This window comes from Ostrinia nubilalis, chromosome W (assembly GCF_963855985.1).
Source record: "Ostrinia nubilalis chromosome W, ilOstNubi1.1, whole genome shotgun sequence".
NCBI classification, from domain to species: domain Eukaryota; kingdom Metazoa; phylum Arthropoda; class Insecta; order Lepidoptera; family Crambidae; genus Ostrinia; species Ostrinia nubilalis.
The window spans coordinates 2,434,673-2,452,000 of NC_087118.1; the positions used below are offsets into that span (position 1 = coordinate 2,434,673).

At 35.8% G+C, this 17,328-nt stretch overlaps 1 protein-coding gene across 1 annotated transcript; it reads right to left on the reverse strand.

Moving 5' to 3' along the window:
* Positions 1-1,247: 1,247 nt before the first annotated feature.
* Positions 1,248-5,103, reverse strand: LOC135086375 (uncharacterized). The gene is made up of 4 exons (XM_063981119.1): positions 4,563-5,103; positions 4,162-4,266; positions 3,855-3,923; positions 1,248-3,559 (listed from the first exon to the last, which is right to left on the reverse strand). Coding segments are annotated over exons 1-4 (561 nt in total). The 5' UTR covers positions 4,565-5,103; the 3' UTR covers positions 1,248-3,174.
* Positions 5,104-17,328: the final 12,225 nt, after the last annotated feature.

Here is a 17,328-nt window from a genome sequence, read left to right on the forward strand (position 1 = left end):
AGCCACTAAGTTTTCGGAGAAAATGGTGGCGCTATGGAAGTTTGGTCGAGAAATTAACTTTGCAGCAGAGAGAGACCGGTTTGTTCGATTGGTATCGTCCTGCCACTGATTGACTAATTTGATGTCTACTCTACGTTCAGTGTCTTCTAATGTTTTCCCAAAAACAGAATTATTCATAAGTTTGAATAAATCTTGTTGGAATGGTGTTACTGCTTTCTTTCTCAGTTCTGTGTTAAGATTTATATATTGCGCTAAAAATTTGCTTTGTTTAAAAGTCACAACTCGATGAATTTTTTGTAAAATTAGACCATGGTTTAAACAAGTCTTTAAATGAACGTAGTGAATCACATATTGGTATTTTGAATATAAGTTTGGTACTAATTTAGAAGTTTTACCTCCCGGAGGTATGAATTTCTCCGCGCAAAATGGATAATCGTTGTGAATACAATGCAATTCTTCCGGATATAATAAATCAACTTCAAGAATAAACCCAAAATCCGCATCGTCGCGCACGTTCATAATTTGTAATTGATCAATTTCGTGCTGTTTCAAAAATCTGAAATGGGATACTGGCAAAGACTGGCACATACTATAACCATAAAGATTATTACAGTCGATATATATGAGAAATGAATCCGTTTTAGTTTCATCATAATTATCCATGTAAATATTATTCGCCTGAGCATGTCTAGTAGAACATAAACAAATTCCACCCCGTATTCCTTTCTGTATGAGACGTATAATTTCTAAGTCAGACAATAACTCTAACTCTACTCCTGTTTTCAGCAACATTGCGTCAAATGATAAGCTCGGAGCTGTTAAGTAAAAAGCAGGATCTAAGTGATATTGCTTTTTACAAACCGCTCTAAAATTTTCAAAGACGTCTGTTAGTAAATAGACGTCGGTTTTGAGATAAAGATCTGTATATTCTCCCATATTGCTTATGTTAAAAGTATCCCAAATCACTTGTGCATGCATGTAATCTTCATCGCTGATACCTTCGTCAGTTAAAGTATTATAGAAGCTTTCTTTGGGAGGAAGTTGTCTCTCAGAGAACGATCTCCAAGATTTCATGTGGTCGTAGGGATAAATACCTTTGCGAGTCATTAATTTAAATTCGTTTTCTTTAGCAAAACATTGTTTTAAGTGAATGAAATCTGCTTTGTCTAAACCGTTTGCTAATTTTTCTAAGCTTGTGCCTAGAAATTTAAACGAGTCTACAAATCTTAATTGTGCAAATTTCCCATCAGACATTTTTAAAAATTTTGTGAATGAAATATAGTTTTCTTTATTCTTAGGTATTACTTTAATAGGACCCAAACTATCAGCCAATTCCTTAATGAATAAATGACAATCATAGCCTGCTAAATTATGAAAAAAAATAGGAACTAGTTTTGGGAGACTGTACTGTAAATTGCAGTACTGGTGAGCAGCACCTCGGTAGCAGCCTGTCAAGTGACAATGGTCTCTTACTTTGTCAAATAGCAGGAGACTATTGCAAATATGACACACGTCAGCTTTGGCATGCATTTTGGCATCACTTTCGTTAAACACCATTGGCACTTCAACGTTTAAAATTTCATAAATTTTTTCTACGTCTCTATACAGACATTTGAGAAATTTTTGAACACAGTCGCGACCGCGGTACGAAATGAATCGATTAAGTTTGCTATCAAATGAGCAAACAATGCGATAAGCAAAAGCTGCTGGAATGTGTTGTGTACGATTTAACGTAAAACTACAATTTGGATCAGGCTCACAAGTCGTTATTGGTTTAAGTAGAGTTTCAAAGTCGGCGTACACCACAAAAGGAACATCCTGTTTCCGATTAAAATTTTTAAAATGAAGACAACTACCATGTTCCGGAAGCACGGTAGTCACACCGCAACAAGTGTGACTATTAAGTTTCTCTTCAGACGAAAAAAACAGCATACAATCATCACAAAAGTATATCGTGCCATGATGCTTTGTTATTTGAGTACGAACAAGACGTGACAAATTTTTTATTAAAACATAGTGCGATTTGTTTCCCTTTTCAAGTAATAATAAATTGATCCTTGTTTTTCTTTTAAACTCAGATCTGTAAATTGGACCCACAATGCGATTACTTTTTAAGGAATATACATTTATGGATATATTTTGATTATTTTTTTCAAATGTTCTTATATCTGTGAAAGTAACAGGGAAGTTTAGACCATCAATATTCAATACGTCTTGAAAATTAGGATAGGACGATGGACGATCTCCGTTGCGTTTTGCAGGATACAGGGCTGCGACAACGCTCCATAAAAAACAAAAGCTATCTTTGTTTTGGATATTGATGCATGCTTTTTTCTTTTTTAAATATAATGGCAAATCCATATAACTAGAACCTGAACCACTTAAAGGATCGAATTTATTGATATTAATCTCTACATAAATGTTATTTAGAAAGGCCCACCCACTGTCACGGTCCTGAAATTCTTCAACTTTTTTACACAAGTTATTAACAACAGAGTCAAATATTTGGTTCCAGTTAAAGTTACGATGTATTGTTATATTCTTAGTGGCAAAAGATTTAACGTCTTGGGAATCATTTTTTAGTAAAATGAAATTAGCAAAATACTCAATATTTATCTTTAAACTTACGTATTTTTTTAACGACTTTTCGATAAGACTACATAATTTTCCACGTTTACTGTTTAAAAATATATCCGGTAAAGTTGACTCGTGTTCCACATTTGCTGGAATTCTAAATGATGCAATACGACCTTTAAATGCAGAGGTTACCTTAAGTACTCCGTCTTCTACCGGAACCGCACATTTGTTTTTGTGCGCATTACTCCTCAAGTGACCTATCCAATGCGTATTTTCCACGCGGGTACCACAAGCAGTACAAAAAGGCATGTTATCAATACACTTTAAGCTGAAATAACGTCTTTAGGTATTTTACTAGTAAACAATAACGTAGTACAGTTAACGGGAATTACACAATTTATGAATTATACAACAAACTATGGCTTATAAATTCTAAAAGAAGATTTAGGTTTAAGATTTAACAGAAAATTAACGAGAGTCTAACTCTTGATGTTCATATATGACTAAACTTAAAAGCCTATAGGAAAATGCAACAAAAAATATATTAGATGCTATTTATTTTAAATCATTCTCAGAATAGAACTAACTAACTTAAAACTAAGATTTAAAGTTTATTTTATTATTATAAAATATTGGCTCGCGGTCTTCAAACAATTTCTTCGTGGTCTTCATAAATTTTTGAAGATCCCGCCACTGCGATGTTTCGGTGTTAAGCTGAACCTTCAGCGTGTGCAGCGTCTTCTTGTAGCGATCCGCGGGCGGCGTCTTGAGCGCGTCCCTGGTGTTGTAAACACGCACCTCCACGTAATAAGCGCCCTCGAGCGGAACCGTTCGCCGCACGACACCGTTGGCCACCTTCGAGGTCAGGCTGCTGTCCAGCTGCTGACGACCGACTTTTAGTCGTTGAGAGTTTTCGATGGCGACACTTTCGTCTTCGTCGGATAGTAGCCCGAACAGATCCGTAGAACTCTTCGTTGGAGCTCTGAAAATTAAAACATTAAAAGCATTATTTACGACTTAAAATAGTGTACATGTATTAAAATATCAATTGTTTGTATTTTCCAAATCGGTATTTCTATCTAACCTAACTTATTAACTGCACTGCCTAGTTAGTTTATCTCTATTATGTGTCTAGTAAGTTGGCTGGTAGAAAATACCTATTAATTAGGTCCTCTGTTTAAATATAATTTATTAGGCAATAAAAAAGATCGAAAACAACATTTGTAGAAAAACATCAGATATGATATCTGCATAAAGCTTAACAAATTAATACTCACCGAGGTCTAGAAGCTACAGGTTTCTTTTTCAGCGCTGCTGGCTGCACAGTTTCACACTCAGAGTCTGATCTGTGAAATTAATAAGAAATAAATTAATAAACTTGCGTTATGAGGTTGCATTTTTTGATCACACATTTTTGCCTTAGCAAAGTAATTGCATGTAAAGATGTAGACATAATACTACAGAATATTTAATAATAAATACTCCTAAAAATTTTAGTAGTTACATTAAAATAATCATACTATGTTACAATAAAAATATCATACTATGTTAGTTACATTAAAATGATCATACTATATTACTTACCTTGATGAAGTTGGCGCAGTCTTCCTCTTCTTCGTATGTTTACGAGGGTTAGCGATGATGGAGGTGGAACTCCCACCGAATGTGGATTCAAACTCTGAGTCAGACCTGTAAAGATAATGACAATTCAAAGTCACATAATTTCCATCCTGTGCAATGAAAGTACACTCTGCAACGAATAGTAAACGAACAACAGTTTATAGTCAGCGTCAAAAATATGTATATACTTTGACAAACGCTGCAAAACATTAAAGTTAGTTTTAAATCTTCAGTGCTAATGTATTAAACTTTAAAGTAACATGATTTACATGATGTTTGGCTAACTATTAACTAAACTAACGAATCTCTCCATCAAATCTAAACATATCACAGTTAAAAATAGTCAAAATAAAAAATATACTCACATATTGAACACTCACAATTTACTCAAGATGTGACGTCACTGGAGCTAGTTCCTCCTTCTGAAGCACTTCGAAATACAGAATGAAGCTCATACTGCGAGCCCCCAAATTTAAAGGGAAAATATTGATAATTCAGCAATAAGGTTAGGCCCATCGCAAACGTTACGTACCGAGAAAACAATGCTCCTATGGAGTAGTGGCGTACCGGTAGTTCGGTACGCTATAACAGAGGTTGCATGTTCGATTCCCGCTCAATACAAAATATTTGTGTCATGAACATATATTTTTATGTAACATAATATTCGAAATTTATTGAAAAAATATTATCACTTTCTGCAGTCGATTTATACAGCTTGCGCATTGCGTTCACGCCGGGCCTAATGCTTATGCACACTCAGGTATTTACGAAAACTGGGGCGATGACGCGAATTCCTGTATGAAAATATACTACGGTGAAGACAAATTAAATATAATTACAAAATCACGATTTGATTTAAACTAAAACATAGTAAATATTGCATGATTTTGTGGGTATATTTAACATTTCAAAATATTTGACGTTGTTAGTTTTAAATTAAACTTGAAATGATAACATGATAATTATCTTGATTTACTTAATATAAAATATAAGACTAAGGTTGATTTGCACCAATTTACCTATGACCTTAACTATGACAATGACCAGTTTGTCCACACCAGGAGTTTGAGACAGATTTTTGACGATTTTTAAAGTTTAAATAAAATGGTGCAACTCAGCCTGATTGCAATTATTACGCTTCCGAAAGTTAGTTTTACAATGTTTTGGTTTGTTCTCATAATTCATTCGATTGATCATAATAATGAAGTACATAGTTAATAAACTTTACCTACGTAATTATTGGTAAATCAATATAATATGTTTTAGTACTGTAGTAGTAATGTTCTGAAGGTTGGTTGGAAGAGATCGCTTTTTAACGATACGACACCGTAACAACTTTTTTGGTGTGCAATAAAGAGTATATAAATTATCTATCTACATCTTAGGTTTGACTTCTTTGCCTTATAACTTTTGTTTGATAGTTGTTGGTATGTGGGAATAAAAACAGGTTTTTATCCCTCACTACAATAATTACCTAATTAATAAAGAGACAAAGCCATGGTATAATTGTTTACTCGTTAAAATATCATCAACTTAGCAACCGGATGTCGGACCATTTCAATAGATTTATAGTTGAATAATGCAATTTAACAATTTACATAATTCTTACATCACAGTGCAAGCTATAAAATCATATAAAGAAATGGATTTGTAATCATTTTTATAGCACGTCAGTATGGTTTGTATTTATAGCAATCAAAGAGCTCAAGCATTATGAGAATGTGACGTCAATACAACAGCATTGCAACATTGCGCTTTATGTTACAGTTTGACACAGCAAAAATGGTATGTTAGTCGACGTTCTGATAATAGTGTAAGAGCCAAGGTTCATTGCAGGGACGGCAAACCAAAGTAAATTTTAAAATGTGTCACATCATTTTTAATTTAACGTAACCAATACTTTATATTATATTACTAGCTTTTTTCTCTCATTTTATGTTTAAGATAAGTCATGTCGTCACTTATTTATTCTCAAAAAGATGGATTATGATGAAAGTATTGATAAAAATATGTGATGAATAATTGCATGATAAAAATAAATAAATTAGTATTTATATTTATTAAATAAACCCTAAGCTTTGAGATGAAAATGTATACTAGTCAACCTATGATGGATTAAATTAAAAGATTGCATACAGCTCCTTGACTATGACTTCATGTTACATGGAAGTTACGTTTGGTCCAAGTCATAAGAAATTAGGCAGATATGATTAATATTTTATTTAGTTGATATTCTTAACTTATTTTTTAGAACTACCAGTCAACCTATGATGGACTATATTGAATGATTGCATACTATTCTTTGACTATGACTTCAAGTTAGACCAAAGTATGTTTGGTCCAAGTTAAAAGAATCATAGACAGATATACAAAGACAAACTTATTATTTTTTGGTTGATATTATTATTTTATTTTGTTGAATTAATAAGTTAATGAGTTCCTTTTTGGAAAATCTTATCAATTTATAAGATAAATCATAAATATGCTATAACTATTAATGTATGGCTGAGAATTAATTAATAACCTGCATTCGTACGTACTATTAACATATTTAAATTTACAAATACTTAAAGTATTGTCTTAATACTCATTTGTTTACGATGCTCGCTAATTTTAATTATCAAAATCGCTACAGTTTATGCACTTGGACCGCAACAGTGCTGAAATTGCATATTCCGCCTTCAATAGTCAGTTGTGTCAATTTGTGTGAAAGTGTTAGTAGTGTATAGTGGGAGCCTAATTAATTCATAAGGAATATCTTTTAGGTTTTGTATTCTTGGATGTAACCTAACAGTAAGCTGCCATTGGTATAACATTTTACCTATGTTGGATGGAGAGACATGAGCCAAGCTGGTACAGAATATACATACATACTGTAATTCTGTGTGTTCTCTCGAGGCAATCGGCTCATCCACATGGTTGAACGGTTTACCCATGGTGCTACCGCTGTATAAGGGCATGCGTCATATTGGCCCATGAATACGAATCTTATAGAACTTATGAATTATTATTGACTCTCACTCAAGATATTATAGTGTGTAACTCAATCGGTTTATAATTCTCATATTTGAGGTTCTCGTATACATGGATGTAACCTAACAGTAAGCTGCTATTGGTATAACATTTTTACTCGTGTTGGATGGAGAGTCATGAGCCAAGCTGGTACAGAAAATTACATAAAAGTAAATTCTGTGTGTTCTCTCGAGGCAAGCTGCTCATCCGCATGGTTTTAAGGTTTACCTATGGTGCTACCGCTGTATAAGGGCATACGTCAAACTGACCCATGTATACAGATTTCTAAAAAGGAATTGTAAATTCCAATTGGGTTTGTTTTGTCATGTGATCGAAAGTGCGTGGACTCAAGGAAAAAGGTGATGTTGTGCTAGTAGCCGTGTGAAGGTAAGTCAAGTCTTTATGGAATATTCTATTCTGCATTACTACAGGCATGGTTTACTTACGATCGTGTTATTGGGCGATCTATCGCACAGAGTGAGGTCGCAACTGCGACCGACCGAATGTGAGATAGAACGCCCAATAACATACTACTACTATTACCGCTAATACCCATTTTTGCGGGATTGTCAGCTTTGGGTTCACTGGCTGGCGGAGCGGCAGGAATTGCAAAGGCTGTTAATGATTCTAAGGCTGCACAGAAAAGTCTTCAGGAATCTGAACGACATAACAGAATGATGGAGGCCGTAGCCCTTGGAAAAGGATTGTACCTTAAACCTCTTAAAAACGGAGCAGGCTTGTATTTGAACACCTCAAAAAACTAATAAAGCGGCTACCCAGGCGTGCTCTCACTAATCTGGATATATTAGAACACGCTATTGACATTCCATATTTCCGAGGAGTTTTCATGAGGGATAAATTACCTTCAAAACCCCAAAAAATTGAATGCGGGATATTAAATTTGGATAGCTCCAGAAATCCTGGAACTCACTGGGTAGCATATGTAAAGCAAAACAATTATGCTGAATATTTTGACAGTTTTGGAAATTTGAAGCCTCCATTAGAATTGATTCAATATTTACACAACTTTAGTATAAACTATAACTATGTTCCTTATCAAACATTTGGTACTACAAACTGTGGCCATCTTTGTTTAAAATTTTTAAGAGGGTATTGGAAAAAGCATTTATATGATGTAAGAAATAAATAAAATTGTCAGTATAAAAATGTCTTTCACTGTGTCTATAACTGGCAGCGGAGCCTCTTTAACTACTAACTACTCACCAACATTGGAATTACGTGGAGACTATGAATGTGGTCTTTTATATTTTTCAACATTTAACTCTATTCCTAATATTGATGAAAGAAACAATAAATTCTACTATGGCGAAAATGAAGTCATTGAAATTCCTGAAGGGTCTTATGAACTCCAGGATATTTGTGATTATTTGAAAAGTAATATTAAAAACACTGTACTAAGATTGACTTGTAATAACAATACATTGAAGACAAATATTTTATGTTCTAAAGATGTTCACTTCAACAAAAGTGAATCACTTGGTAAAATTTTGGGCTTTGGTTCGGAAACTATCTTTGCAAATATAAGTACTGAATCTCAGTATCCGGTCAGCATTTTATCAACAACCATCGTGCGAATCGAATGTGATGTAGTTAGTGGTTCATTTGTCAACGGAAAAGCAAGTCATATTATCTACGAATTTGTACCAAATGTACCACCTGGATACAGAATTATAGAAATACCCAAGAACCTAATATATTTCCCAGTTAATCAAAGTTCAATTAGTGCTATCAATATAAGATTGTTGGACGCTGAAAATAAACAGATAAATTTACGCGGTGAAGAAGTTCAACTGTACCTTCATTTCAGGAAAAAATGATTGATTTCAATAAAAACCCTTCTGCACCATGTATTCAAGTCACTTCAAAAAGAGCTCTACAGAAAGGCGCACCGCTCCAGCTTAAAAAAAAGTTAACAAAAAATAATAAAGAATTTCTTCGATTAGTGGGCTTACTAAAATGAATATTTTAAATATAGCTCAACAGGCCTCGTTCAACAATAGTATTGAAAGTTTTGAATATCACTCATACAAACCATATGTGACAAGTTTTAACAAGAATGATGAAATACGTATACCTATAAATCAACAAGATTTATACGTGCTGCCTTCACTCAGCACTTTATACATTGAGGGTAAAGTGAATGTTTTGAATAACAAAAAAGAAAAAGTATCAAATGTGTGTAGCGTTGCGGTTTGCTGTTTTATTCACAAATTAATATTTCTTCTCAATATTCTGATTTTGGATACCACTAGCGACATCTATTGGCGTGATTTAGAATTAATTTGCAATAGATGGCGCTTTTTGCTCAGTTAATTGAAATATACTTTGATGAAACATTTCCTAGTGTTTTTATATTGATTATTCTATTTTTCAAATAGAATATTTTCAGTGTTCTGGAAATTGTTTTCATCATGGTTTTATTAGTACAGTATTTACTTTTTCAAACGGCGAAACGAAACGTATCGCGATGTCTATGACAGAGCGGCTGTCAGTGGAGCTGTCAAAAGACTTAGGAATTTGTCGATCGTGCGCAGCCGCAATTTGATTATTTTCGGGAATGTAATTCCTTTTATTTCAAATCGGGTGGTGCAAAATGCATCCACGATAATTTCTTGATGAATAAATAAAAATAACACACATGAGAGATTCCCTAAATCCTGTTCGGATGAGGGTATTGGGATGCTGAAGACTGTGAGTGAAGCTCAGATTAGCGAACGGTCTTCATGCGGGATTTCATATTTTACGATTTTACATTTCATATTTTAGATATTTCAATATTTCATATTGATTTCTATAATTATTACTCCTTTCTGAACTGCTGATCTCTTCGCATTTCCTCCTTGTCATCAAACCTCTGTCTCTGCAAGAGTTTGAACGCTTACCTGTCAAAGAGATGCAAGAGCTTCATCTGGCACTGCGCGCTTGAGGCCGTGGAGGACGCTGCTTGTAACCTAAAAGTGTGCGAGACCCGTTGGACCCCGGAAGAAGAGAGGAACGTTCAGGGTAACGGCTTATAACCGCATGGCTTCCAAGGTACCCACTTTTCCATCCTTCAAGTAGGAGTCTTTCCGACCTGACATCGCGCAGTTATCTTAACTAGTAGAGTCTTTTAATATTTAGGCTGAGTTTTAAGAAATTTGTAGTGGCAATAATATTCACCAAACCGAACCTAATTAACGACCCTGAATCCCTTGAGATTGGCACTATTACAGTAGTTATTATAATATCGTAATTGTTAACTATATAGGAGCATACGAGATAAAAATAAATTGTGTCAATTGAGAGGGAGCTGTTTTATTTACATTTTCTAATTTCACACAAGGAACGGTAACTTATATAAATTTCTGCAAGCCGGACAACCTCTTTTTTCACGTGCAGACAATTCACCATCTTCTCCGTCTGCACCGGTGGCGGTTCAATTCCAGTCACCAAGCCGCCACGAAAAAAGCCTTTCTTGCAGTGGCGCCCAACGTGGGGCGTTTATTATTGCCACCCTTTTTGTAAAAGGTTTATGGGTGGATGGTTAATAAAAGAAGCGACATTGTTTGCTGACTATCCTCTCATACACTTTTATTTAGTTATTTTATTATTGTAATTAGGGAATTTCTCATGTTGTGTGTTGTGTTTGTCCTGTATTTTATTTTTGTGGCCCACATTTTGTTAACAACATAAACTTATAACCTATTTATAACAGAGCGTACTTACTCTTATTTATGAGGAACTACATAATGTTTGGTTATTTTGTTGAGTTGAAACTTGTTTTATAGTTGGGACAAGTAAGTAACATTTTTATTGTTAGGTTATCAATTTAGTATACCTACACTGCTTTTGTGTTTCTTTATGTAAACATATAACCCGTTACTTACTTTAATTTTAATTAATTTTTCAAGGACAAACACTTTTGTTGAAATTTAAAATTAGTTTATGTAATAGGATAACAAAGTACCTATTTACCTGTTATTTTGTACTAAGGTAACAATTTCCTTTGTGTCACTGCGGACATATAACATTAATTTGAAGTTACCTAGTACATTGTTTTTTTTGGTAATTATTTACATACTTGTTTATTACTTGTATTTTTTTTAAACAATAACATTATTGTTGTTATTGTGTGTTTTAGAACATAAGTGAGAGGTTTTATCCAATCTTGTAAGGTGCCATTCTCAACAAATTTGACAATTTAAATTCATTTTCATTCAAAAATTTTTAAATAATATTTTTGCCACTTAGTTTATTTTACACATAGCTTTTTACAATGGATACCAAAACGGTTTACTACCATTCATTATTACGCGACGAACTTATTTATGAGATAACTGTTCGATCTGAGTCTCCGGAAGATACAGTTCCCAAAATGAAAAAACAACTTAAGTCATTGTGTTCTGAGTTTAGTCCTGAGGAAATTATTGATGAAGAACTTAAACCTAGTGTGGAATTGCCCAATATTTCTGGCAAGTTAAAGGAATTACAATCACATTTAGATAATTTCAAGAAGACTAAGGAGCGGTATCAGCTGACTCGTTCGAAGGCTTTGTATTGCCACTTGCTTCACCGACTGGATAGGCTAGCAGCGTGTAAGGAATCTGTTGACGCAGCTATTCATGCTAGTTTAAAACAGAAGTTGAACATGTGCCTTTCAGTTTTAGAAGGCTTCGTCACAAACAAGTCAGATGGGGAATCTAGTTCCAATTTACAGTCAGACGATTGTAGGGAAACTGTTGTTGTGGACCAGTCATCGAAGGTTAATATTTTAAATTGGAACATAAAGTTTTCAGTTGATTCCAGTGTGCATTCCTTTTTGGAATTAGTTAATGAACGCGCGACGGCTTTTGGTGTTTCTGATAGTGTTTTATTTAAGTCGGCGTTTTGTTTTTTCCATGATCAAACACTTTTATGGTATAGAGGTGTCAAAGATCAGGTCTCGTCGTGGAAGGAACTAAGTGAATTATTGGTTGAGGAGTTTGCACCTGCAGATTATGACTATAGGTTAATAGGAGAAATTCGTTCTCGTACACAAGGTCAGGATGAACCTACCCACATTTATTTTGCTATCATGAATGGAATGTTTTCGCGTTTGAAACGGCCATTTTCTGAACAAGATAAGATTGAGATCTTGTTACATAATATTAGGCCTATCTATGCTGAATTGTTAGCTTTACACGACTTCGACACTGTTGCTGACCTCAAGGATAAATGTCGTAAAATTGAAGTAAGACGTCAGCAAACTAGTACCTTCAATGAACCATCTAAACAGCCGTGTATGAATCCAGAGTACACTTACAAGGGTAAATCACCAAAGCCTGTTACTGCTGTCACACAACCACCCTTTTCTGACAGTAAACCAACTTCTAACAAAAAACTCTTATGTTTGAAGTGTAAGGCAAATACACATAGTACAAAATACTGTACGGATAAACGGTTGTTATGTTTTAAGTGTGGTGAAGTAGGGTACACTACTAAAAATTGTGCTAAGTGTAAGAGTGCTACCAATTCAAAAAACTAGCGGGTAACCGAAGTAATGTTATTTCAGAAGATGTCGAACCTTCTGAAAATAAACAATGGTTGGACATTGTTGATTCTTATTTCAAAAACAACAACGTTACTTCGGTTTTGTTTAAACCTAATATAAATGATGTTCGGCCATATTTGAACGTGAACATTTTAGACATGACTGTTTGCGGACTATTGGATTCTGGAGCTGCAATTTCAATTATTGGTAACGGAGCACACCAACGTTTCATTGATCTGGGTTACTCTTTGGATGAGTCGTGTGCATCAACGGTTACTGTTGCTGATGGGTCTTTCTGTAGCACTATAGGAACCATCACATTACCTATTACATTTAAGGACGTCACAAAGGTAATTACATTTTATGTCATTCCTTCAATTGTCTCTGATGTCATTTTAGGAGTAGACTTTTGGAAAAATTTTAAATTAATGCCAGAGATTTTTCAAAATATTTGTTACGTAGAGGCACCTAAAAATTTTCTTAAAACTTCATCGAACATTGACAAGCCTATCAATTTTATTCAGTCTTTTGAAAACTTAAACTTGGAACAACGTGAATTGGCAGACAGGATGATCAAACAGTTTCATAGTGTTTCTTTTGAAAGCAAGGGCTTAGGTAGGACGGATCTTATTGAGCACACAATAAACACAGGCGAAGCTTCACCGATTAAGTGTAGGCCATATCCCATGTCACCTGAGAAGTCTAAGGAGTTACATAAGGAGGTAGATAAGATGCTGGAGCTAGATGTTATTACACCTAGTGAAAGTCCGTGGAATAATCCCGTACTTATGGTTCCTAAATCTGACGGTTCATGGCGATTTTGTTTAGACTGCCGTAAACTTAATGCAGTCACTAAAGGTGATGCTTACGCTATCCCGTACATACCTCAAATTTTAGACAGCCTTAGAAATGCTAAGTACATCAGTTCTGTGGATTTTAAATCTAGTTTCTGGCAAATTAAATTAGACGAACAGTCACAAGAGAAAACTAGTTTCACTGTTCCAGGGAGAGGCTTGTTCAAATTTAAGGTAATGCCATTTGGTCTTTGCGGAGCACCTGCTCGTCAGCAAAGATTGATGGACATGTTGTTCGGAACGCCTTTTTGTAGTGACATAACTAAAGGAATGATCTTTTGTTACGTTGATGACGTCATAATAGTTGCAGAGGACTTCAATACGCACTTATTATTACTACAGCGACTGCACCAACGTATCCAAAGTGCAAATTTGACGATTAACTTCGAAAAAAGTAAATTTTTTAGACAGTCGCTGAAATATTTAGGGTACATCGTTGATGAGTATGGTTTGAGGACAGACCCAGACAAAGTGCGTGCAATTCTTGATTTCCCGGTACCAAAAACTTCGAAAGAGGTTAAAATGTTTATTGGCACTTGTTCTTGGTACCGTCGGTTCATCCGGAATTTTGCATCCATTGCTGCGCCTTTGAATGCCCTCACCAGTACTAAGACTAAATTTTTGTGGAACCCAGCTGCACAAGAGGCTTTTGAATCTTTAAAAAATTGTTTGGTCTCTGCTCCAGTTTTAGCATGCCCAGATTTTGAGAAGCCCTTTTCTGTTCATTGCGATGCGTCAAGTTACGGCATAGGTGGTATGCTAACCCAGACAGTAGACGGGAATGACCATCCTATTGCATATATTAGTAGATCACTTAATAAGAATGAACGTAACTACAGTGCAACCGAAAGGGAAGCACTAGCGGTAGTTTTTGCGGTAGAGAAATTTGAACCGTACCTAGGCACCAGACCATTTAAGGTTATTACGGATCATGCTTCCCTTAAATGGTTCATGAACTTAGAGAACCCGACAGGTCGTTTAGCTCGTTGGGGATGTCGTCTGTCCCAATACAATTTTACTATCGAGCATCGTAGGGGGAAGGATAATGTTGTCCCAGACGCTCTCTCGCGTTTATTGAATGTAGATGCTATAGATACCTCAGTTTCAGTAGACGTTGATGACGAGTGGTATAATAAAGTGATACATGGTTGCACGGCTTATCCAAAGAACTACCCCAACTATCGCATTGAAAATGGGAAACTGTACAGGCTTAGTAAAGGTAAATATACCCTGACACAGGAGTTTGACTGGAAAGAAGTTGTGTCCAAGTCCAAGAGGAAAGCAGTCATCGCCGAAAACCACGAACCTCCGACTTCAGCACACTTTGGTGTATTCAAAACACACCGAAGATTGAGCCTGAGGTATTATTGGCCGGGGATGTACCGCGACGTCATGGACTTCGTAAAAAATTGCACAACTTGTTCCGCGTACAAACACAAGACTACCTTGACACCTGGACTCATGGGTCAGCCTAAGCAATGTTTCAGACCGTTTCAAGCTTTGTCGATAGACTTAGTCGGACCTTTGCCTAGATCCCGATCAGGTTACATTCATCTGTTAGTGGTCACTTGCTGTTTTTCAAAATATACAATGCTATTTCCCTTGAGACGCGCGACTAGCGCAGCTGTGGCAAAGGCGTTCGAGAACTATGTTCTCCTGGCTCATGGAATTCCTGAAACCGTAATTACCGACAATGGGGTTCAATTTACGGGATCGGAATTTCGTAGCCTGTTGGAGAAATATAACGTCCCTCGTGTACATTACGGTCCTAGATACACGCCACAGATAAACTTGGTCGAAAGGTATAACAAAACAGTAATGACTGCTGTATCTTCGTACGTGAAAGAAGATCATAGAACCTGGGATCTCAATTTGTTTGAGATTCAGTTCGCACTTAACAGTGCTGTGAACGAATCTACCGGATTTACACCGTTCTTTTTGGTTCATGGCAGAGAACCTATAATAAATGGCTCCTTTTATAAGCAAACGGACGACTGCGAGTATGAAGTTGCTATGCCAAGAGAAGACTATGCAGGGGAGTTTGGCGTCTTGAAGGAAGTGTTCGAGAAGGTACGTTCGCATTTACTGAAGGCCCACGCTACGAACACCAGGTACTACAACCTCAGAAGACGTAACGTCAAACTTTCAGAGGGTCAGGAGGTGTGGCGCAAAACGTACATTCAGAGTGACGCTGAGAAGTTCAAGGCTACCAAGCTTGCCCCAAAGTACGAGAAGTGCATTGTCAAGAAGGTACTATCTCCGCTTGTTTACGAGTTAATTGCTCACAATGGCAAGCCTCTCGGTACTTGGCATATCAAGGACATCAAGGTTTAATCCTTGTCTTTTGTTTTCACCCTCAGTTCGCCGAATAGTTTTTTTGCCAGGGTTCTCAGCCGTAGGACTTGTTTCACAAGTGTTGTTTGGTATTCTACCAACAATGACGCCAAGGCTACTTTTCCCTTTTAGGGAAACCTTTAGGTTAGTTTTTTTTTGTGATCGCCCCATTTAGGGTATGCGATTTTTTTTTCTTTTCGAGTGGACAAGTATCTGCTGTATACTTGCCTCGTGTTTTTTTTCTCTGTGACTTTATAGTCCAGATTTTTGTTTCCAGGGATGACATCATGTGTTTTGAGCACTATTCCCTGTGGTTGTGTTTTGTTGCGATGACGTCCAATTATATTGTGATCAGCGACGTTTTGTTCTGCGGTTTATAACCCAGGCATTTTTATTTTATTTTAGCAAATAATGTTAGTTATGGCCGAAATAGCCTAACAATGTTTTGGAAAAAGAACGAGTAGAATTGCATGTCAAGTTCTACTTTACTGGGGAATTCGAGTACCACTGGTTCACAGTTGGGACTTTATGGGGGAATTTTGGATGCTCGGACAGGAGAGATTTTTTTTGGTTGGTAGAACATCAGTCCTGGTAGATGGATCATTTTGGTTTGGTATTGCTTTTGTGAAAGTTTAGTTATAGTTAGTAAGTTAGTTTTTTTTCTCAATTGGACTTTTTGGGGGTCTTTCTGGTGTAAAGATTCACTTATTTATTTTTTTTCTCTTATTTTCAGTTTGTAGTTCGCTGAGGGCAGCTCAGATTCTTTCTCCGTGCGAATGTCTAGGGGGGAGGGTATTGTAGCGTTGCGGTTTGCTGTTTTATTCACAAATTAATATTTCTTCTCAATATTCTGATTTTGGATACCACTAGCGACATCTATTGGCGTGATTTAGAATTAATTTGCAATAGATGGCGCTTTTTGCTCAGTTAATTGAAATATACTTTGATGAAACATTTCCTAGTGTTTTTATATTGATTATTCTATTTTTCAAATAGAATATTTTCAGTGTTCTGGAAATTGTTTTCATCATGGTTTTATTAGTACAGTATTTACTTTTTCAAACGGCGAAACGAAACGTATCGCGATGTCTATGACAGAGCGGCTGTCAGTGGAGCTGTCAAAAGACTTAGGAATTTGTCGATCGTGCGCAGCCGCAATTTGATTATTTTCGGGAATGTAATTCCTTTTATTTCAAATCGGGTGGTGCAAAATGCATCCACGATAATTTCTTGATGAATAAATAAAAATAACACACATGAGAGATTCCCTAAATCCTGTTCGGATGAGGGTATTGGGATGCTGAAGACTGTGAGTGAAGCTCAGATTAGCGAACGGTCTTCATGCGGGATTTCATATTTTACGATTTTACATTTCATATTTTAGATATTTCAATATTTCAT